This window comes from Lentinus tigrinus (assembly GCF_003813185.1).
Source record: "Lentinus tigrinus ALCF2SS1-7 unplaced genomic scaffold L226scaffold_1, whole genome shotgun sequence".
NCBI classification, from domain to species: domain Eukaryota; kingdom Fungi; phylum Basidiomycota; class Agaricomycetes; order Polyporales; family Polyporaceae; genus Lentinus; species Lentinus tigrinus.
This window is the reverse complement of record NW_027137910.1, coordinates 479,671-499,716: the sequence shown is the minus strand read 5'-3', so window position 1 is coordinate 499,716 and position 20,046 is coordinate 479,671. Positions and strand designations below refer to the sequence as shown.

The window sequence follows — 20,046 nt, the reverse complement described above, 5'->3', positions numbered from 1 at the left end:
GCCAAGTACTAAGAAGTTTCAACGTACGCCGAGGACTAGGTTCACAACAATGTCGTCTGAAGATGCTCCAAGTCCTGAAGTCATTAAGCAAGAGGAGGAGTACCTGCGCAAGGTGCATCCTACTCCTGCAGACGTGCCAGGTTGCATGAAACTATTCGACGACTTCCTGCTGTGCAATGGTATGATCCCAGACCCATGACGCAAGGTCGTTGCATGTTCTGACAAGGACCCGTGTAGTGATGAGCTCCCAATTCAAGTCGCTCTATCGGTACGGCGAGATGGCGACATGCTCGCCCAAACTTGAGGAGTTCAAGTTCTGCATGAGCCTCAAGGGCATGCACCCCGAAGAGAAGCGGGACGTCTGGATCCACCGACGCGCAGAGTGGTGGGCCCGCCGGCGCATGCACAAGAGCAGCGAAGATATCTGGGACGTGAGGACGTATGTGGTCGTTGGTCTGGGACTATTGGTCGCAGCTGACGATCGTTGTGAATCACAGGGAACCTCTGGAGAACTTCCCGCCTCGCAAGCTGGACCCCACGATCCAGACTCCACGTACGATCGATTAGAGGCTGCCGGAGAACGGAGCACACTCTGTTTATTATTGTTAACCTCATAGAGGTCGGCGTCCTCATAGCTGGCCGCATGTCTTCCGCCAATGGGTCAGATTACTCATATTGCCTCCTGCGACGGAGCTCCAGGGGGATGGATGGTATGCAATAGTGGTACATTACACATGACGTTAATACAGCTAGATAAGAGTCTACAACGCGGACGAGAAAGCAGACCGAAAGCAAGGACCAACAGCCAAACAAGTGAGACGACCTATACACCGACACTACAAGGAATGGTCAGCCAAAATACGCATAAGCATGAGCCTTCGGATCACTCACCGATGCACAATCTTCTTCTGTCCTGAAAACCGGATGATCTCCCGCTTCTCCATCACGAACAGTGTCCTCTCGAGCGCGTGGCTGGAGTAGCCTTGCTGAGTGACGAACTCACGGACCAAGCTCTGGTAGCTTGTACTCCAGCCGATGGGCAACCTCCGCCTGATTTCCTTCTCGATCTTGTTCATTTCCTCGTTGAGTGCGCCTCGCGACAGGCCGTCTGCGGAGCCTGCAGATACTGCGTCCATTGTCGAGAATTTGAACAGGCGGATAGCTTCCTCAACGTGGTGGTTCCGGACGACCGGTGAGAGGGTGAGCTTCGCCAAAGATTCTGAGATACGGATAATTGCCTCAAGTTGACTGGAACAGAGGATGTCAGACGAATGTGTAGGATACGATGATGTAGTAACGAACCGGATGGTGATAGGAATTGAGCTACGCTCGTCATTATCTTCCTCGAACTGCTTCACTTGCTTCCGCAGGGAGACAAAATGACTGCTCAGCATCTCCTGTGCCTCCGCCGACAGTCGAGGTGCACATTTCCTGCAACATCCAGTTAATACACAAGCCAGAAGACATCAAAAATTCAATAATTTACGCTTTGCAGAAGGCGATAAAGCGCTTCATCTTGTCGATGTCAATCTCTCCTACCAATTCGCCGTTCTCGTCGCCATTCTGGGTCGGCCGGTTCATGTGGATGTTCATGACGTGTTTGGCGATCAACTACAACAATGTCAACACCCGCACGACGGCACGACGATGCTGTACATGGCTGCTCACCCGATCCCGCTGTTCGTTGTGCTCGTCCTTGACGATGAAAATCATGTCGAAACGAGACAAGATCGTGGTTTGGAAGTCGATATTCTTCCACACAGCATGTCAGCAGTCATGACGGAATCCAGTTGAGCTAACTAGCGTACCTCTCCCGGACTGCGCCCCTCGTCATACCGGCCCCAGACAGGGTTAGCTGCAGCGAGCACACTTGTACGAGAGTTCAGGACAGTCGTAATACCGGCCTTCGCGATAGAGATCGTCTGCTGCTCCATCGCTTCGTGTATCGCCACTCGGTCTTCGTCCCGCATCTTATCAAACTCGTCAATGCAGACGACGCCGGTGTCAGCTAGGACCATGGCACCTCCTTCGAGGTAAAACTCGCGCTGTGCACATGATCAGGCACGCATACAAGCAGCACTGATATCTGGAGACACATACGGAAACAGTGTCTCTCTGTACAGAAGCTGTGAGACCAGCAGCACTGGATCCCTTTCCGGATGTATACACTGCAATTGGTGCAACCTAGATGAGGTCAGCATCTGGTGAGCAGGGGACTTTGTTTTCGTGGGACACACCTTCTCGACGAACTTGAGCAACTGACTCTTCGCGGTACCTGGATCACCCAAGAGTAGCACGTTGATATCTCCTCGTAGGCGCATACCATCGGGTAGGATTTTCTTCGAGCCACCCATAAGAAGACATGTAATGGCCTTCTTGATATCTACGTCGGAAATCAATCTGCTTGCTACCAAATGAGAAACAAGACCTCAAGCTCGCACCTAGGCTGCCATAGATACTGGGAGCCACGCTTCTGGCAAACCGCTCGTAAAAACCCTCGCTTCGAGCCATTTCGCCAAATTCTTCCTCCTCTTCTGCCGTGAACTGCGCGCCGAAGGGGTTCGCACCACCTCCGCCGCCAGCTGCAGGTGAAGATACTTCCAAGTGGATGAGACGCAGATAGGGATCTCGCAGAGCTGCAGCACCCTTCCCCCGCTATGAACACAGTTAGTATAGGTACTGACATGCATTGACAGAAAAGGACTGACATTCTTGGTGGATTGGTACGTCGAGTAGATACCAGTCGCGATGACACGCGAACCAGGTACGACTTGGCCACTAAGATAGCGGTCAGCAGAGAGAAGCATGTGTCTCGGCAGTTCTCCAACAGGGACCATGTCTGGTGCTTCCTGCAGCTTGAGGGTTTGATGATCCGTGAAAGACGACTTGGAATGAATGATGAGATAGGGATCAAGAGGGCAGTCTTTCTTCTGGCCTTCTGGCCCGGGGGCATCACAAGTGCGTGGAAGTCCTCGGTCACCACCGCCCCCAAGACCACCAAGACCACTTGGTGGGTATACGATCCTCGTCGACCGACAAGCACGACATTGTAGGTGCAATTTGGTAGCGCGGGATGAAAGCACGGATGCAGAGATCACGATGCCCGGGATGCGAACGAGCTTGTTCATGGTATTTGCGCTCAAATCACGGAATTGCTGAAGATTGAGACCAGACTTGATCAGGACTTGGACATTGGGTATTGATTGCTGAGCATCTTCAGAGTTGCTCGTGAGGGGGAAGAGGATTGTGCGTGCAGCCCGGGCGGCAGCAGCTTCAAACTTGTTTCTAGTGTCAGCTGGTAACATTCTGGGAAGAACAGATGGCAGCACACCAAAGGCAGAATCTCTCCCGGTTGCTCCTGGATTGCATGCGCCAACTCGTCGTTGTACAACCCGACATGTCGCAAGTCCACTTCGATCTGGTGCTGCTTAAGGAGTAGATTTGCGCGCAGCTTATCTCTGAGGCACTCATTGAGAATTATCCCATAATAAGACGCGTCAGAGGACTGACCTGTAGATGAAGTCCCCGCCGACGCGATATTGCAGGAGGAATTCGAGAAGGAGCTTCTCTGTCTGCGAGGGTAGCTCGAGGGCGGGACCTACGGGCTCCCTGTTGTTCTCAGTCCGGACGGAGTAGGTGCGATCAGCGTCGAAGCCGGACATGGTGACGGAGCTGAGGATAAGGACGCGTAGGGTGGGTGAGGACGAACGCGACGCGAGCCACAAATGAGCCTCAGGGCAGGCTCGTTCGCGTCACGGCACACGCCGGAGGCACGTGTCGTCATCCCGCATACCCGGGCGCCTGCACTCTCTGCTTGCGCGGTCTGTCTAGCTGTGGCTGCTCCTGCTGCACTCTCTCCCTGGCTCCTCGACCATGTCTCAGATGGAAACTGACGATCTGCCTGTTGTCTTGCCCTCGAGTACGACATCTGGGCTGTCTCTCGCGCTGTCTGTCTCTCCCGAGCTTGTCTCGTGTGCGACTATCAGCCACTGACGCGCATCTAACCAGTCACCCCTTACCTATTCTCAATATCTCGGAGCATCTCACTCGGGCGAGGTTGCAGACAAATTCGACCGTACCATTTAGTGAGTGACATGCTGTCCGTCAGGCGCGTGCCCCGACCGATCACCCTGCATACAGTCCTCGGCGCGCTGCTTGGAACGCAGAATGGCCGAGACGTCGAGATTGTGAACAGCTTCGAGCTTGCAGTCGAGGATGACGGCGTGACCGTTGATCAAGGTTTCCTTGTTACGAGGAAGGAGCTATGTACGTCCCGCAGTCCACATGTAGCCCTCCAGAGCAACGTGCCAACTTTGTCTCCCAGTCAAGCAAGTGTTCCCATCGCTGGAGTTCATTGGCTGGTATACTGTGGCGGAGCGACCGATAGCTCGCCACATAGCTCTGCATGAACAGGTATGCTGCGCGATGTTCTTGCAGCTCTTACGCTCACAAATGCACAGTTTACCCCGTATAGCTCTACGCCACTCCTCCTTGTCATGCAGCCTTCAACGGTATTCGCTGCAGCTGCAGATGCATCTGGACAGACACTCCCTCTGAAGGCATATGAACCCACTATTGAGATGCGCGATCGCAAGTCGCGCTCAGTGTTCATCGAGGCACCGTACACCGTCGAGACCGGTGAAGCAGAACGCATCGCAGTAGACTGGACTGCGAAGGGTGGAGAAGGTGGTACTAGTTGTAAGTTCTTGCGAAGTATACTGTGTTTCTCTTGCTGAGTTCCCCCTAAGTGGAATCGCATCTGCAAACGCAGCGCGCGGCCGTGAAGATGCTTCACGACCGAATAATGCTTCTTACGAAGTACGTCTCGGACGTAATCGCAGGTCAGTGACTCCGTTTTCTATTGCTGATCCCGGAGGCTCATGTGCGCCTCTATGCCAGGTTCTGCAACCAAGGATCATGCAACACTGCGTGCGCTGTCAGCTCTGATTGCTTCGTTGCCTGCCAGTGAGAACAAGGGCTTCCGCGAAGAGTTCGACACCGAATATGAGGATGTGCAACTAACGGCGTACCTTGCTACCCTCACCAAGTCTGCCAACATTCTCAACGAGGTAGGAGGCTCTCCTTTTACTGCATCACAAGTCGACTCACCTTTTCTTCCCGCAGCTCGTCGACAGGCACATTGTTCTGACGACCTCCCGCGAAGAGCGTAGCGGAGGCCCCAGGCGGCGAGGCATGATGGGTCGACCAACAGATTTCGACCGCTTCCACTAGACCTCCCGTCAAATTGAGCATGAAGTCTACTATCCATTCACATTCTACGAGATGTCAATGCATTCTGTCATCGGAAGTGTACCATGTTGTGTATTAGCAGTTAGGTCGTTGTCATGCATATCCGAATGTATTCTTGTCTCCAACCATCTAATCCGGGTATCAACACATTTAGAGGTCTAGAAGGCCTGCTATGTTGCCCTCGACATGTGTCTTCAAGCTAGCCACCCTGGCCTCCGAGTCTCAGTGAGGGCCCGAGGAAATGGGCCGCACACGTGAGCGTGATTTGGCGCGACTCGCGCGCGTGTAGCGGAACGCCTGCTTCTGGCCCGCTCGACCTCCTCTACCGGTTCCCAGGACCACATCCTGCTTGCGTGTCTTTCCCTCTCAGAGTCCCCATAAACACCCTCGAGGGCGACGTTGCTTGGACATCTTCTCTAGGACACTCATCAATTGCAATCGCCATGGCTAAGGTCTCTACGCTAAACTGGTCCTCGTTCGCCGCGCTGTTCAGTGCACAGGGGGCCTACCAGGTGGGATATGCTTGGTTATTTGGCATGAGTATGTTGCTCTGTCCAAGCATCTCGAGGTGACTGTTAACTGACGTTGTGGGTTCAGCGTTGTGGGTGACGTTCATCGGAGGTATGCATATCCGCACCGGGTCTGTCGTCTAGACCCGTCGGACCCACGTTAACATTCGCACAGGCACTATTGCCTTCAAGACGCTTCCTAGGCAGCAGTTCGGTAACCTCCAGCACCGGACGTTCCCCATCTACTTCACTATTAGCATCGCACTGGCCTCTGGGCTCCTCGGCCTCTGGACATACAGCCACCCCCTCGTGCTCACGCACTACCTCCAGCCGTCCGTCGCGGATGTCGCGCAGGCGTATGCGCTTGTGGTCACCCTCCTATGCCAGTTCGCGAACCACTTTGTGGTTGGGCCCTTGACGAGCAAGTGAGTACCGCACCGTATTCGGGAGAAAGGGTTGCTGACCCTGGTTGATCGAATAGGACCATGTTCAAGCGTCACAAGTTGGAGAAGGAGGAAGGCAAGGCTTACAATGAGCCTGGAGTATGTTGCCCTAATCCTGTTGCCTGCCGAAGTTCTGATTGACGGGCTCGACAGGTTTCCGATGACATGAAGGCCTTGAACAAGCTGTTCGCTCAGCTCCATGGCATCAGCTCCCTCGCCAACTTAACGGCCTTCCTTGCCTTGGTCTTCCATGGTCTATGGATCGGGAATGTTGGCGCTGGTATCAAGAGTATCTTCTAAGTATCCTGTTATTGACTTGCTCGCATATGTACGAATCTCCTATCTGTTGTTTGCTCTCCGGTCTTGGTTTGTAAATGGAATTGAATGTGATTCATGACCCCATGCAGCGTTTGGATATCAGATAGCAGAGAACAAGAAAGACATGATACATATTCATCGTACAAGTTCATGCGCCAACAGTATCCATCCCTGGCATGAATCCCTCCTTCAACATACGCTCCAGCCGCCTGATCTCCTCCACCGACGTCGCACGGGCGATAGCCTCCCGCACCTTGTCCGCCTCCTCCTTCGACATGAGCCGACCGGCCTTGCCGTGTGTCGCAGGCTTGGGCTCGTCGGTCGTGACAGGCGGTTTTGAAGAGTGTGTTGAGACGGTCTGTGAGATCGTCGTCACGAGCTGTGTGGGCAGGTTATCGGCGGTAAGGAAGAGGGCTTTTGCAGCTTGCCGCTCCTAGACATGGATTATGTCGCGTGAGCGAAGCCAGGTGGCGTACAAGTGAACATGTTTCAAACACACCTTGTCGCGGATCCTCTGGAAGTCGAGTACTCTCAGACTAGGAATGCGCCATGCCAACCACTCCCGGTACCACTTCTTTTCCCGCACAGGGTTCCCTAGGAGAGACAAGTACTGCAGAGACTTGACGTCCTTGAGAGGCTCGAGGTCGCCAAGCTCAGCGATGTTGTTGTTTGTGAGGACAAGGGTGGTGAGGTTGGGTACGGAGAGGTGCAGGGAGGATGATATCGAGGCTATTCGGTTGTTCGCGAGCAGCAGAGTGCGCAAGCGGCGGAGGAGGGGGATATTCCCCAGAACAGTGATCGAATTGTCTGTGAAATCTATACAATCATGCTGGTCCTAGATATCGAGTAGTTTGTCAACACATGCTACGGAGCAGATACACAAACCGCGCGCACGAACCTTGCTTATACCAAGATTTTCGATGGCAGGGATGGTGTAGCCTGTGAGCCAGAACTCTAGTGAGCGATTCGAAGCGGCGCACGCGCAACGCACCTCGAAGGTCAAGCTGCCGCTCTTTTATGGGGTTGAGCTGGGACGGGACGGACTGGATGAGCTCGGGCGTGAGCTTCATGGCGGCGCGGAGGACGAACAGGCTGAGGAGCTGCCTGCTTGCAGTCCGAATCTGGCGGCCTCGCGCACGTGTGGCGCGCAATCACGCAGAGCCTGTGACGCGCCGCGCTGTGAGCGTGCCTGCGCGTTGGCGAATTCGTGTTCCGCCATCCGCTCCCTGCTCCTACACCACCATGAAGCCCCTGCACCAGAGACTGAACCTGTATGTTCTATGTTACTGTATGCTGCTTGTAGTTTGACGAGCGCATTATTGCAGGTACATAGACGGGAATGAGACGTATACGTTCGTTCCAGTCGAGCCAGTTGGAGCCCGGTCTCTGACGGTTTACCGCAATTCTGGGGATATCGTGCTCAATGGTGAGTCTAGTGTGGGTTCTCAGGAGCTTGCATCCAACCCAGCTGCTATAGCACCAAATACCCCGATACCAACTACCTCCGAACGCTCCGTGAAGACGATATACGGGATATACGGGATGATATCATTGGCAATGTGTACGTCCCCCGCCCCCGTCCCCCCTTCGTCGCGCTCACAAAGCTATTAGCCGAGTACATCATTGTCATTACTGGGCGAGAGCTGCGCGGACACCTCATGAGGCAGAACATTTATCGCGCGACGGAGTACGACATCCTACCCCTCAACCCAGACGTCTCTGTGCAAACGCCACCAAATGCTGTTGAGGCGCACTTGCTTGCTCTCGTCCGGTCACATCTACAAGGCGGCACCTTCTTCTTCAGTTATGGCTGGGACATCACGAGGAGATTGCAGGCGCAATGGGCATCCCTGCAGCAGGATGGCGACAAGCCGCTCTGGGAGATTGTGAGTGCGCCACCTGTGTCATCCTATCTGCGAACTCATGCGTTATACAGGCGGATGACAGGTTCTTCTGGAACAAGTGCGCGCATAAGTTTCTCTATTGTGGCTACCTCTGACCACCGTCCTTGCAGGTACCTGCACACTCGATTCATAGATATCACTTCCACTAATCCGGATCAAAACGTAAGCCTACATGCTTGGACCATGCAGCGCCCGGAAACTGACTGCGTTTGCTTATAGTTAAGTCCCTACATCCTTCCAGTCATCTATGGCAGTGCGTTATCCCAGTCCATGTTTTGTTCGTCAAGCGAGTTGACAACACTCCCTGGTGCACAGCGTTCGACATCCGGCCAGTTCGTATCAGCATCTGGCAACTTCGTCTCTGCCTCATCAGTCGGCGGTCTCGTTATCGCGCTGGTACCCGCTTCTTCCGCCGCGGTATCGACCCAGATGGACATGTCGCGAATTTCAATGAGACCGAGCAGATCCTCTTGGTGGGCGACGAGTCCGGCACCCAGCTCAGCTTCGTTCAAATTCGCGGAAGCATACCTGTATATTGGGCAGAGGTCAATACCCTCCGGTACAAACCGGACGTACAGATAATGGAGCTGCAGGATACGGTATGTGCTTATGATAGATGTCACGCCAGCTGTGCTAACCGGGCGCAGATTAACGCGTTGCGCGCACATCTGCAAGAGAATCTCAACTTGTATGGGGAACAGAGTATCGTCAATTTGGTCAATCATAAGGGACATGAACGACCTGTCAAGGAGGCTTTCGAAAAGTATATTGCTGAGGCAGGTTTCAGCATTTGATGCACTCGTGCCATGTCGTTGATGGAAAGCTTGCACAGGCGAAGATGCCGAAGACCAAGTATGAGTACTTCGACTTCCATGGCGAATGCAGGAACATGCGTTGGGACCGTATAAGCGTGCTCATTGCCAAGTTGGAAGAAGACTTGAATCGACAAGGGTGCGTTCCATTCCATAACTCCCTCGCAGATGACGTATACTGACACTAAATCGGAACGCTAGCTACTTCCACCTTGATGCCAACAAGCCTGAGCCAGTTAAGCTTCAGACCGGCGTCATTCGGGCGAACTGCATGGATAACCTGGATCGCACCAACGTTGCGCAAGCGGCAATCGCCAAGTGGACGTTGGAACGACAGTTGAAGGAGCTCCGTGTGATCCAAGAGAACGACACCATCGACAACTATGAGGAGCTGATCCGAGACTTCCGAGAAAGTGCGTGCGAGGTCGAGACGGCTGGAGGACCTGCTATTGATAGACCTTGCCCGGATGATGACAGTGTGGTCGGATCACGCGAACTTCATTTCAATGGCATATGCTGGCACTGGTGCGCTCAAGACCGACTTCACGCGCACGGGCAAGAGAACCCGCAAGGGACTCCTCGAGGACGGCTGGAACTCTGTGATACGCTACCTCAAAAATAACTTCTTCGACGGCGCCCGCCAGGTGAGATCATCGCGACTGGATTGGTTCGCGACCGCGAGGCTGGAGTGCTGATGCGCAAAATAGGACGCGTTTGACTTGATGACGGGGGCTTGGTGGCCACGGCGTGGTTGGAACCCCTCCACGCTTGTAGTCGACACCCGACCACTCATCCTCCGCGCGGTGAGTACCTTCAGGTCCCGAACGCATGATCAGATGCCAACTTAACATCCCCGCCTAGCCCCCATACGTGCTCTTCTTCTCCCTCTTCATGATCTGCGCAGGGCTCACCCTCCCCCGCACGTCCGGTACGCGTTACCTCATGACTGTTTCCGCGGAGTACGTCATCTGACACTCGACACGCAGACTACTCGCTGTTCTACTACTTCCTGCTGTGGTTCACGCTCGCTGCGGTCTCGCTGCTGTTTATCTTCCTTCACGGCATCGACTACGTCAACTGGCCGCGCCTGCTGCCTCTCACTGATATCATCTACTACGATGGCCCGGGGTACCGTGCGGCTCGGCACGGCATGGGACTTGGCCTGCCTGCGCTGGAGAAGATCAAAGTGAAGGCGGCGGCGCAGGCGAGGAGCATGGCTGAGCAACCGCACCGTCGCGCAAAGAGCAAGAGGCTGGAGGAGATTGAGATGGGGACTAAGGAGCGCGTCGACTGAGGAGTCTCCAAAGCTGATGGTTACTCTGGACTTCTGGGACATGCGCTTCGTTCATCCTATATACCGACTGGTATTCTATGTATCTGAGATAATACACGACATGACCTGATACGTTCCTCCGTACGCCACGCTCCTGTGTGGCTAGTGACCAGGTCACTGTGACCAACGTTCCAAAGAAGCGCCCGAGTTGGTTCGAGCGCTACGCCACAGCGGAGTTTGAAGAGGGAGCGCGACAACTCCGCCGAATGCCCTCGTGAGGAGAGGAGACGCGCTCGCGAAGCCAGAAATTTACCCATCACACTCCCTACTACCACCGCCATGAGCAGCAAAGGAGTAAAACGCGCGTCCCCCGGCGCAGACGTCGAGAAGAACCCCCTTGGAGACGTCGAGGTTACGGATGAGGAGGCCTTGAAGCTGCAGGCGATCCAGAAGGACGTTGCCCGCGTCGAGCTCGCGCTTGGTACGTCCATGCTTCGAAAGTTCAACCACACCCGATACCCACCTTCCATCCTCATCGTGTTATCCGAGTGCGCGGGGGGCAATGTATGCTGACTTGGGACGCGTCATTTTGCAGAGCGTCGCGCGCAGGTCAAAATGGTGCCCGTGTACGAGAAGCGGCGCGCAGTGCTGAAGGCCATCAACAAGTTCTGGCCCGTCGCGCTCATGAACCACCCGATGCTGTCGATGCACGTCCAGCACAACGCGGACCAGGCTGCGCTGAGCTACCTGGAGGACATCTGGCTGACGCGCGACCCGGTCGAGTCGCGTTGCTTCACGCTCGAGTTCGTGAGTATCCTGTCCCTGTCGGGCTTTCCCACTGCGACGCGAGATATGAACACGGGTTGCTGACGGACTTGTGGGGTGCAGCACTTTAAGGAGAACCCGTACTTTTCGAACACGGTGCTCAAGAAGGAGTACAAGTACGTGCCGCCACCTGTGGAGTCTGAGGAGAAGGCGGACGAGGACGGGATCACGGAGGGGATGTTGGAGTTTTCTTGGGACCGGGACGTCGAGCCGAAGGTAAGTTGGTTGCTGGAGGACGGGTTAGCATGGCTGACTGATGAGCGCAGGCAACGAAAATCGACTGGAAGGACGAGTCGAAGAACCTGACGAAGCTGCACCCGCGCGTCCCCGACCCGGACGGCGACGACGAGCTGCCGGCGGAGGGCGGGAGCTTCTTCAACTTCTTCGAGGTTGCGGAGGACCCATTCGAGGTGCGTCGACATTTGTATCTGCAGCCGGTGCCCTCGAAACGCAAGCTGATACATGTGTGTGCACAGATTGGCGTGTCGATCGCGAACGACGTTTTCCCTGAGGCAATCGAGTACTTCCTCGGGCAGGCAGGGGATGGGGACGTGGACAGCGACGAGGAGGACGAGGACAGCTCTGACGAGGACGAGGAGGAGATTGACCTGGAGAAGCCGCGGCCGAAGAAGCAGAAGAAGTAGATATGGGGCACTGGCTGGTACGTGTATGTACGCTGGCCGTGGACGCGACTCGCGACTCGCGACTCGCAACTCGCGATGGACGCGCGCGGCCGGCCTGGCGCGGAGCACGGCGTGGCTAAATATATGACGTTATGTATTGGAGGCTATATTTGGGGGAAGCAATCTGCCCCGGCGCGTTGCCGGCACGCATGGATTTGTGACAGAGAGAGGGCTCCAGGCTGTTTGCGAATGTTGTCGCCCCTGCGAACAAGCCTTCCCTCAAAGGCAGAGACAACGCGCCCTCTCCGTGCACGCTTCTCCACGTTCGCACTCCCCTCCCAACGTCGGTCTCCCCGTTCTCCACGGCCCCGACGTCCAAACTCACGCCGACGGCCAACTTACGTTCTTTACCGTTCTCGCCATGAAGCTCGCCCTTGTCTCCGCAGTCGCCCTTCCCGCCCTCGTCTCCGCACACGGCCTTCGCGACCTCCACCACGCCCGCCAGCAGGCGGACCAGGCAGCCGCAGCCAGTGGCAGCAGCTCTGCAGCAGCCCCCGCGACCAGCAGTGCCGCTGCTGGCTCCTCCGTCGCCGCTGGTTCCTCAGCCGCCCCCGGAACCACCGCTCCTGCTGCCGCGACCGGTGCGACTTTGACTTTCACCTTGGCGTCTACCAACCCGACCGCTCTCCCGCTCTCCGACATCGCGTCTGGTGCGAGCACCCAGCCCACCGTTGCCGCCTCTACCACCTACGCCGCTGGGTCGACCCCGACCTTCTTGTCCGGTGCCCCGGCTCTTCCTGCCAGTCAGTCTCCATTCTTTGTCTAATTTTTGCCCCATTTTCCCTAAATGTGTTTGTGTCCATTCCAGTCAGCAGCATCGTCGTTGCCAACTACCCCACCCTTGACAAGACCCCGCCCACCGACTCTGCTGAAGTTCAGCAATGGAAGCAAGAGGTCGCCAACTCCGGCATCACTATCCCCGACATCGACCCCACCGTAGCTGGTGGGTGCGCCGCCAACCCCCAGGCTGCCGCCGACTCTAGCCGTTGCTGGTGGACTTGTGGTGGCTGTACTGCCGACGCCGATGTCGTAGCCTGCCCCGACAAGATGACCTGGGGTCTCACTTACGACGATGGTCCCGCCCTCTACACCGGCGACCTCCTCAGCTACCTCGACCAGCAGGACCTCAAGGCCACCTTTTTCGTCGTTGGCTCCCGTGCCATCTCCTACCCGGCCCTCCTCCAGGAGGAGTACATGGCCCAGCACCAGATCGCTGTGCACACCTGGAGTCACCCTGAGATGACCACTCTCACCAACGACCAGGTCATTGCCGAGCTTGGCTGGAGCAGGAAAATCATCAAGGATGTCCTTGGTGTCACCCCCACCTATTGGCGTCCTCCCTACGGCGATGTCGACAACCGTGTCCGTGCTATTGCTACTGCTATGGGCCTTCAGACGTCCATCTGGACCCGCATTAGCGCCTCGGCCACCTTTGACACCGGGGGTTCGTGATTTCTTACCATTCTATCCGCCACACGCTGATGTTGGTATCCTTCCAGATTTCAACATCGCTGGCGGCACCACCAACTCTGAGCAGGTGCTCAACAACTGGCACAGCATCGTGAACAATGCGACCCAGATTAACACCGGTTTCATCGTCCTCGAGCACGATCTCTTCCAGCAGACCGTTGACATCGCGATGGACTACATCCTTCCGGATGCCCTTGCCCACCAGCCGCCTTTCAAGATTGAGCCCATCGTCTCTTGCTTGGGCAAGCCGCTTTCGGATGCTTACATCGAGACGAACGACAACAAGTCCAACCCCATTGGTGGTACGTGTGAGAGCTTCTTCGATACTCCACCTACTGATGTGATATCTGTTCTACAGCTTCCGCCTCGGGTAGCTCTGGCTCTGGCAGCGCACAGGCCTCGGGCTCATCCAACTCCACCGGCGGCTCGGCCAACAACGGTGCCATGGGTGGGTTTGCTGCCCCGAGTGCCCTCGCTGGGGTCGCTTTCGGCGTCATTGCGGGTGCCCTCGGTCTGTTCCTCTAAGAGGTATTAGTAGGCACGTAACTATCATCGTTGTCATGACTTCCATGGCGGGTCATTCGAGTGTACTCATGGCCCGGCCTCCCAAATCCAACGGTACGACGCCTTGACCGGCGTCCTGGTTTCCGTAACATGTCGCAGACATCCGGACTACTGCACATACCACTTCTCTTTTCTACATCATCATGATGCGTTGTCGTATTGTCATATCCTTTTGACTTTATCACTACTCTCCTAGTGTTTGTTGTTGCATAGCGCAAGCAGAACACTCTGCCTTATGGTACAATACTATCTACAAGACAACGGACTGTTCGGCTCTGACGACGACAATGATACGTTTCCGCGCTCGGTGCTGGTACGAAGATGCTGCGAACGGAGAGGTTTGTCGCCCCTTGTCAATGATCATGGGGCAAGCCCTTCTGATGTTCCAAGTTCAAGCTACAACAAATTGGACACACGGTGGACTGTGGACATGCCTGTCGGTCTACATCGGGTTCAGTACACGAAGCTGTCAATGTCGCATACATAATATGTTTCCGTGAGGCGGCCGTCCCGATGAATTCCCGGTCTAGAAGCCGTGGTGGCAGAAAAGGGCAGAAAATGAATTGGGTTCTCGGCGTTAGCGCGGATTTCAGGGGGAACACATTCAGAATGCGTGCGGTACAAACATTCACGCGTTCACGCGCCACGCGTCCAGGGCGATCTTCAGTCACAGTGTCCTCGACGGTTCCGAGGGCGTCGGCAGAAGGTGTCGACGCGTTGTTATACATACGTAGCGAGGGCGAGTCGAGTCAGCCTTGGAGGTCACCATTGACCATCACCGCGGCCGGGACCGGTCACAAAGTCGGCAATAAACTGATAACCTCCGATGGCGACTCGGACATGGACCCAGAGCGTACGCGCGTAAGGCCGAAGAAAGTCGAGGACTTGAGTCTCGAGGTGTATATGGCGGCTCGGCTCGACCGGTCCCAGGCGGGATGACGCTCGAGGGCATCTCAGTCTGGCACTACTTTTATGGGAAAGGAACTTGAAGTTGAAAGGAGCGACAGGAAGAGAGGCCTGCAATCGGAAAATTTGTGGATAACGACGACAAGCAGGTAAGTAGGGGGGAGGGGGTAGTGAATTGGCTGGTATGCTAGGGTATGACAATGAGGAGCAAGTCCGTGGGGGAATAGTACTACGTGGGTTACATACGCCGCGAGGGCAGCAGCAGATACAAGTACTTAATACGGATGGATGCATGGGGAGATTACTGCTGGGTGCATGTGCGAGTATCCAAGAAAAGAGTCTGTCCGTTCTGCTGGGCGGGGCCTCGGCTGAGAAGAACGGTGCTTCTGCAGCCTCGACTTCACCTCCATCACGGTACCACCACCCTACAACGTCCGGCTCCACCTAAACTGTCCTATGTACAGTACGTGCGAGACGGGGCTAGCAAGCCACGGACCGAACGAGACACCTGGAACCAGGTCCCCTGACTTCGCAGTTCAAATTTCAAAACACGTCAGGGAACCCGCGCCGAGCGCGGCTCATGCCACAGTGAGCACCGAGCCGAGGACGCTGAACGCGAACGCGACACCAAGGCCGAGCAGCGCCTTGGAGCTGCCGCCGAGGAGGCCGATCGCGCCGTTGTTGCTTCCGCCGCTCGAGCCAGTACCAGTGGAGCCCGACGAGCCGCCGGCGGTGGTCGCGGGCGCGGAGGGCGTGAAGATCGCAGAGGGGTTCGACAGGCAGGAGCTCGCCGCGGCGTTCGCGCCCGAGACGGACGAGGGCGCGTTCTGGTTGACGGTGGCGTTCCCGGAGAAGTCGCATGAAGTCGCGGCGCGGTTCGTGAGCTCGTAGTACTCGCTCATGACGAACGAGAGCTTCGTGTCAGGGTCGCAGAACGCGACACGACCGTACGTGCCGGTGGTGCCGTTCGCGGAGATGTCGTCGCAGCTGCCGCCGGCCGAGCCGAGGGACGAGCAGCCAAAGTCAAGCAGAGAGCCGACGATGGCGCTCGTGTTGGTGGTCTTGGGCGTGAACACGCAGCTCAGGATGTTATCCAGGCACTTGCACGAGGCGTCGTTGGGTGTGGGCGGGAGCGTCGTCGACGCAAGCCAGGTCGAGTTCTGGGTCGGGCAGCTCGGGAACTGGGTGGAGCCTGCATCGCTCTGGCTGGGGACCGTGGGCAGGGTCACGTTGCCATACTGGTCGCGGAGGCGGCCAAAGTCGTCGTTGGGCGTAACGGTGTTGCCGTCGATAGTGACCATGCCGAACTCGCCATCGTTGCTCTCAGCGGGGAAGTAGCTGAACGCGATACCGCCAGACCAGATGTCGGACATGGGCTGGCTGAAAATCGTGCCGACCTCCGTCCACAGACGTGGGGGTTGCTTGACACATCCAAACTCGGAGAAGTAAGCGGGAACATTGTATCCTGCGAAGTCGCCGTTCTTGCCGCTGTAGGCAGACGGGCTCGCGTCACCGCACCACTCGCTGTGAAACGCGGAAACGCATGGAATGGTCAGGATTCAGCGTGTTCACAGGGAGGTACTGCGCAGCTGACGTACTAGTTGTTCAGACCGAAGATATCAATAGCGGAGGAGCCGGAATTAGCGTTCGTGGGATCGCAGGACAGATATTCCGCGAGAGGGAGGACCCAGTTGTCGTCGCCGTCAATGGCAGCGTAGCCCACGAGAGCCGACGAGGAGATGGAGTTGCTGTATACGCGCGTTTACAGGGCGACCATCAGTCACTAGTGAGCGTCAGCCGACTACGGAAAGCGCACTCACAGGTACGACCTGACATCTCGGGCGGCAGCCTTGACGAATGCAGCTGCGCCGGTCCCAGTGGGGTCGATGATAACCTCGTTGCCGACGTTATACGCAAGGACGTTGTCGTACTTGTTGAACGCGTTAATGGTGCCGATGTAGAGGTCGAGCAGGTTGGTCGTCCATGAAGGGCTCAGGCGGTCAATGGAACCGTTTGTGGGCAGTGCAAGGTCGATGCTAGGGGGTTGTGAGACAGCCACCCGTCAATGGACGCGAGAAGGACGCACATGGTGTAGATGCCAGCATCGCTGAAAGCCTTCATACAGTCATCATGGTTGAGGGTGGAGTCAACACTGTAGATACGGACAGCGTTGACAGTGAGCTGTTTGAGGTAGGTGAGATCACGCTGGCAAGCAGAGCCGTCGGTGAGAGGGTCAATGAAGGTGGAAGGCTCGGAGAAGGGGTTATTAGGGTCCGTAGAAGTTGCACCTGTATCCCAAAGCTGGTCTGAGCATCCATGCGAGCCAACTAGCAACACCCGAGGACGCTGTGCGCACCTTGCTCCTGGTAAGCGATGCCCTTAATGAAGAAGCGATTCCCGTCCTCGGTGTAGAGGTAGCGTCCCGCACGGGTGACCTTTTGAAGTGCGGATGCGCCGGCCGCGAGCACGAGCACGGCCGAGGTGAGCGCGGCGAGCCTGGAGAGCTGCTTGGGAAACATGGGGCTCTGCACTGCGACGTGAAAGGTCGTAAGAGGGGAGGAGACGGGGAGTGGGGGTCTCCGATGAAGAAAAAGGGAAGAGAGATGATGAGTATGAAGGGAAGGGATAGGAACCGGCCTTGTCGAAGCTTATGGGCTTATAGCGATCGAGACCGAGAGCGAGGGCCACCCGCCCAGAACGCGGTGCTGCCAAGCCCGTCCTCGGCCAACATACCCCGCATCCACAGCGCCCGCAAACATGCTTACCACCGGGTGTTTGAATATTAACATTATAGTGTACCGTTTTGCATGACCCGCCTAGCTCAATCGGATAGAGCGTCAGACTCTTACAGGCGGGTATCTGAAGGCTGCGAGTTCGACCCTCGCGGTGGGCTAGTATTTTTCCAATTTCTTTGTCGTGATTGCGTACGACTCAAGGTTCTCATATGCTCGGGTTTCTTCATTCAATCTGGAACGTGAAGTCTAGTTGCGTGCATATACGTAACGGGCAATACATAACAGAATCGTGAAATAGCAGTGTCCTCGTAGCAAGCATCGTTCGTCAATGTATCTCTTCTGAGCGTCCGGCGCACATCAGATTTGCTCAGTTTCATCCACGATACGTGCAGCAACTACACGGATGAATGTATCGGTAAATGCATGCCAAGTTGGATGACGCAAATACATACCTGATCATGTAAGGCAGTATTGACACTAGAAGGCATGCCCAGGATGCCCAGAGCAGGAAGATGGCATTTCCGGTGGAGACCAGAATGCCCAAGGATACCTGCGAACTTGCAGGGCCGACCATGATGTCGTTGACGCTCTTGGACTTTTCGATGATCACCGTCCAAATGGTCGCCCCGATGAGCAGCGCCAGTGCTCCAACGAGTGCAAATGCTGTGGAGAGCATGAAAAGGACCGTATGCTTCAGGAAGCCTCTGCAGCCAAGGACAACATGAGTATGGAAGGACATGCAATAAGACAATTGTGTGACATACGTGATGAAGGCTAATGCCGTCGCGACAGTACCGATTAGGATGAGGTAGTACGCTCCATTTGTGAAGTCGCCGAGGTAGTTGGAGTCTATGAACGTCCCTTGCGTGATAATGGCGTTCGTGAACTGGGTATAGTTCGCGAGCATGTCGGCCGTGATGACCCTGAGCGGCTCAAACCTGTTGGCAGCGGAGACATTTGAGCAGATCCCCTGCGAGCCATTGACGTAACCACAGTGGGAGTACAGGCCGAACTTGTACAGTTGCCGCAGACCTTGTTGGTCCTCGAGAGGCGCGGATGCGTTGTTCGTGTAGAGCCCTTCGATCGGGTCACCTAGTGCGACGGCCAGTCCTTGCCTATCCGGGATGAGGAACAAGTTATCATATCACGGAAGAGGTTGAACACGCACCCAAAGCCAGACATGTTCACCTGGACCTGCGTAGCTCACGCGTCAACCCCAATGCCTCTCACGGCGTGCGTTGTCTCAATTCACCATGGATATGCCTCGCGGTACCGTCGAGGTGTTGATTTGGCCGACCTTGACATCGGTAACGTGTAAGCGCGAGATAACAACTATCAGGAAGATGATTCCAGCACTCACATGCATGAAAATGAGCATAATCAAGGCTGCGAAGCTTTGCCATGCCTTCGGGTTAGTCACCGAACGGAACTGAACAGACACGCGCCCGAACCACGCGTAGTGCCGGAGTACTTACGAGAGTACGGATGCGGAACCTATGCATATTTCGCCGCGCATGGTATTCGGAGACGGCGGAGAGGGGGAGGAGAGGGGAGAAGGGTATCCAGAGCGGCTGCGGACGACGTGAACGGGCGAGAAAGCCTCGAGGGATCCTGACGCGACGTGCGCGCCGTGTCCTTCAAAGTCACCTGCAACCCACTTGGACCACTCTCGGTTGCCTAAACGGGCGATTCCCAGGGCTCGCGTACTCACGACATGCGAAACCAAATGCTCGGGTCAAGGTAATGCATGGGAAATCCAGATGGGGGCTATCAATTCTAGGTGATGTCTCGGCAATGTCGGCACTTCTGAAATGTAACACTCCGGCAGGATTTCCACATCCGTGACATGGTAACTGAGAAATGTCACAGGGACGGGGGTCGAGGAACTCCTTTGCCATGTCACGGAAATGTCTGTTGACACAAGGATTTCCCAGTGTGGGACAAGGCACGGGAATGCAAGGTGTTTCGTGAGTTCCAGTCGTCGGTCACATGGATGTCCGATGCCTTTCCAGGCAATGTCCTGTTTTAGGCCATTGTGCGGAGTTGTTTGGTGTCTCATGCCCATTTTCGGGTTGCAGACATGTCAAAGAAAAGTTACTCGTCACAAGCATATCTCCAATCAGGAAATATTTGTGACATTCAGAAAACATTTCCCAGTCAGAGGAATTGCCGGGAAATTCGTGGGACACTGCGCGGACCATATTCCCGGCCGTGCCGCTCACGCCCGACTCCATCCGACTCCATCCACTCACTCCGACTACATCCTGCTCACTTTCGCTACCTGCCACTTACATCCACTCACTCCGACCTACATCCACTCACTCGGACTACATCCTGCTCACTTCTGCTCACTC

At 55.8% G+C, this 20,046-nt stretch overlaps 10 protein-coding genes and 1 non-coding gene across 11 annotated transcripts; 7 read left to right on the top strand and 4 right to left on the bottom strand.

The window, feature by feature from the left end:
• The first annotated feature begins 21 nt into the window (after positions 1–21).
• L226DRAFT_606970 (uncharacterized protein) lies at positions 22–777 on the top strand. Its single transcript, XM_067685728.1, has 3 exons — positions 22–179; positions 238–439; positions 498–777. The coding sequence occupies exons 1-3, from the start codon at positions 50–52 to the stop codon at positions 565–567; spliced, it is 402 nt and encodes a 133-aa protein (XP_067542265.1). The 5' UTR covers positions 22–49; the 3' UTR covers positions 568–777.
• Positions 659–3,678, bottom strand: L226DRAFT_606969 (ATP dependent DNA helicase). Its single transcript, XM_067685727.1, has 12 exons — positions 3,511–3,678; positions 3,332–3,458; positions 2,709–3,278; positions 2,442–2,655; positions 2,238–2,383; positions 2,101–2,184; positions 1,809–2,045; positions 1,669–1,752; positions 1,487–1,611; positions 1,303–1,431; positions 892–1,248; positions 659–836 (listed from the first exon to the last, which is right to left on the bottom strand). Exons 1-12 carry the CDS (start codon positions 3,660–3,662, stop codon positions 824–826), a joined length of 2,238 nt encoding a protein of 745 aa, XP_067542264.1. The 5' UTR covers positions 3,663–3,678; the 3' UTR covers positions 659–823.
• A 137-nt stretch (positions 3,679–3,815) lies between these two features.
• L226DRAFT_606968 (COP9 signalosome subunit 6) lies at positions 3,816–5,398 on the top strand. The gene is made up of 8 exons (XM_067685726.1): positions 3,816–3,947; positions 4,009–4,085; positions 4,141–4,266; positions 4,325–4,413; positions 4,461–4,698; positions 4,749–4,841; positions 4,900–5,069; positions 5,125–5,398. Exons 1-8 carry the CDS (start codon positions 3,874–3,876, stop codon positions 5,230–5,232), a joined length of 975 nt encoding a protein of 324 aa, XP_067542263.1. The 5' UTR covers positions 3,816–3,873; the 3' UTR covers positions 5,233–5,398.
• A 157-nt stretch (positions 5,399–5,555) lies between these two features.
• Positions 5,556–6,703, top strand: L226DRAFT_527955 (uncharacterized protein). The gene is made up of 5 exons (XM_067679226.1): positions 5,556–5,790; positions 5,848–5,871; positions 5,935–6,184; positions 6,241–6,301; positions 6,356–6,703. The coding sequence occupies exons 1-5, from the start codon at positions 5,694–5,696 to the stop codon at positions 6,500–6,502; spliced, it is 579 nt and encodes a 192-aa protein (XP_067542262.1). The 5' UTR covers positions 5,556–5,693; the 3' UTR covers positions 6,503–6,703.
• On the bottom strand, positions 6,595–7,606 carry L226DRAFT_548901 (L domain-like protein). The gene is made up of 4 exons (XM_067682638.1): positions 7,512–7,606; positions 7,419–7,459; positions 7,020–7,355; positions 6,595–6,953 (listed from the first exon to the last, which is right to left on the bottom strand). Exons 1-4 carry the CDS (start codon positions 7,588–7,590, stop codon positions 6,669–6,671), a joined length of 741 nt encoding a protein of 246 aa, XP_067542261.1. The 5' UTR covers positions 7,591–7,606; the 3' UTR covers positions 6,595–6,668.
• A 123-nt stretch (positions 7,607–7,729) lies between these two features.
• On the top strand, positions 7,730–10,643 carry L226DRAFT_527952 (uncharacterized protein). Its single transcript, XM_067679225.1, has 15 exons — positions 7,730–7,791; positions 7,846–7,946; positions 7,998–8,081; positions 8,132–8,406; positions 8,457–8,482; positions 8,535–8,586; positions 8,644–8,677; positions 8,740–9,023; positions 9,072–9,200; positions 9,257–9,375; positions 9,438–9,649; positions 9,714–9,880; positions 9,944–10,039; positions 10,098–10,164; positions 10,223–10,643. The coding sequence occupies exons 1-15, from the start codon at positions 7,763–7,765 to the stop codon at positions 10,528–10,530; spliced, it is 1,983 nt and encodes a 660-aa protein (XP_067542260.1). The 5' UTR covers positions 7,730–7,762; the 3' UTR covers positions 10,531–10,643.
• A 205-nt stretch (positions 10,644–10,848) lies between these two features.
• Positions 10,849–11,978, top strand: L226DRAFT_450568 (uncharacterized protein; the record flags this gene model as incomplete). Its single annotated transcript, XM_067674955.1, has 5 exons — positions 10,849–10,990; positions 11,105–11,316; positions 11,398–11,554; positions 11,596–11,744; positions 11,811–11,978. The coding sequence occupies 5 exons, from the start codon at positions 10,849–10,851 to the stop codon at positions 11,976–11,978; spliced, it is 828 nt and encodes a 275-aa protein (XP_067542259.1).
• A 397-nt stretch (positions 11,979–12,375) lies between these two features.
• On the top strand, positions 12,376–14,475 carry L226DRAFT_496702 (uncharacterized protein; the record flags this gene model as incomplete). Its single annotated transcript, XM_067677574.1, has 4 exons — positions 12,376–12,760; positions 12,826–13,461; positions 13,517–13,789; positions 13,846–14,475. 4 exons carry the CDS (start codon positions 12,379–12,381, stop codon positions 14,010–14,012), a joined length of 1,458 nt encoding a protein of 485 aa, XP_067542258.1. The 3' UTR covers positions 14,013–14,475.
• A 172-nt stretch (positions 14,476–14,647) lies between these two features.
• On the bottom strand, positions 14,648–15,393 carry L226DRAFT_4750 (uncharacterized protein). The gene has a single exon (XM_067676645.1). It carries the CDS (start codon positions 15,249–15,251, stop codon positions 14,814–14,816), a length of 438 nt encoding a protein of 145 aa, XP_067542257.1. The 5' UTR covers positions 15,252–15,393; the 3' UTR covers positions 14,648–14,813.
• A 142-nt stretch (positions 15,394–15,535) lies between these two features.
• On the bottom strand, positions 15,536–19,208 carry L226DRAFT_451078 (uncharacterized protein; the record flags this gene model as incomplete). Its single annotated transcript, XM_067674995.1, has 11 exons — positions 15,536–16,481; positions 16,556–16,705; positions 16,778–16,993; positions 17,044–17,245; positions 17,314–17,453; positions 18,145–18,396; positions 18,457–18,807; positions 18,861–18,886; positions 18,945–18,989; positions 19,053–19,086; positions 19,168–19,208. 11 exons carry the CDS (start codon positions 19,206–19,208, stop codon positions 15,536–15,538), a joined length of 2,403 nt encoding a protein of 800 aa, XP_067542256.1.
• L226DRAFT_t16 lies at positions 17,768–17,850 on the top strand. Its single transcript has one exon. It is a non-coding gene; the product is annotated as a tRNA-Lys (tRNA).
• Positions 19,209–20,046: the final 838 nt, after the last annotated feature.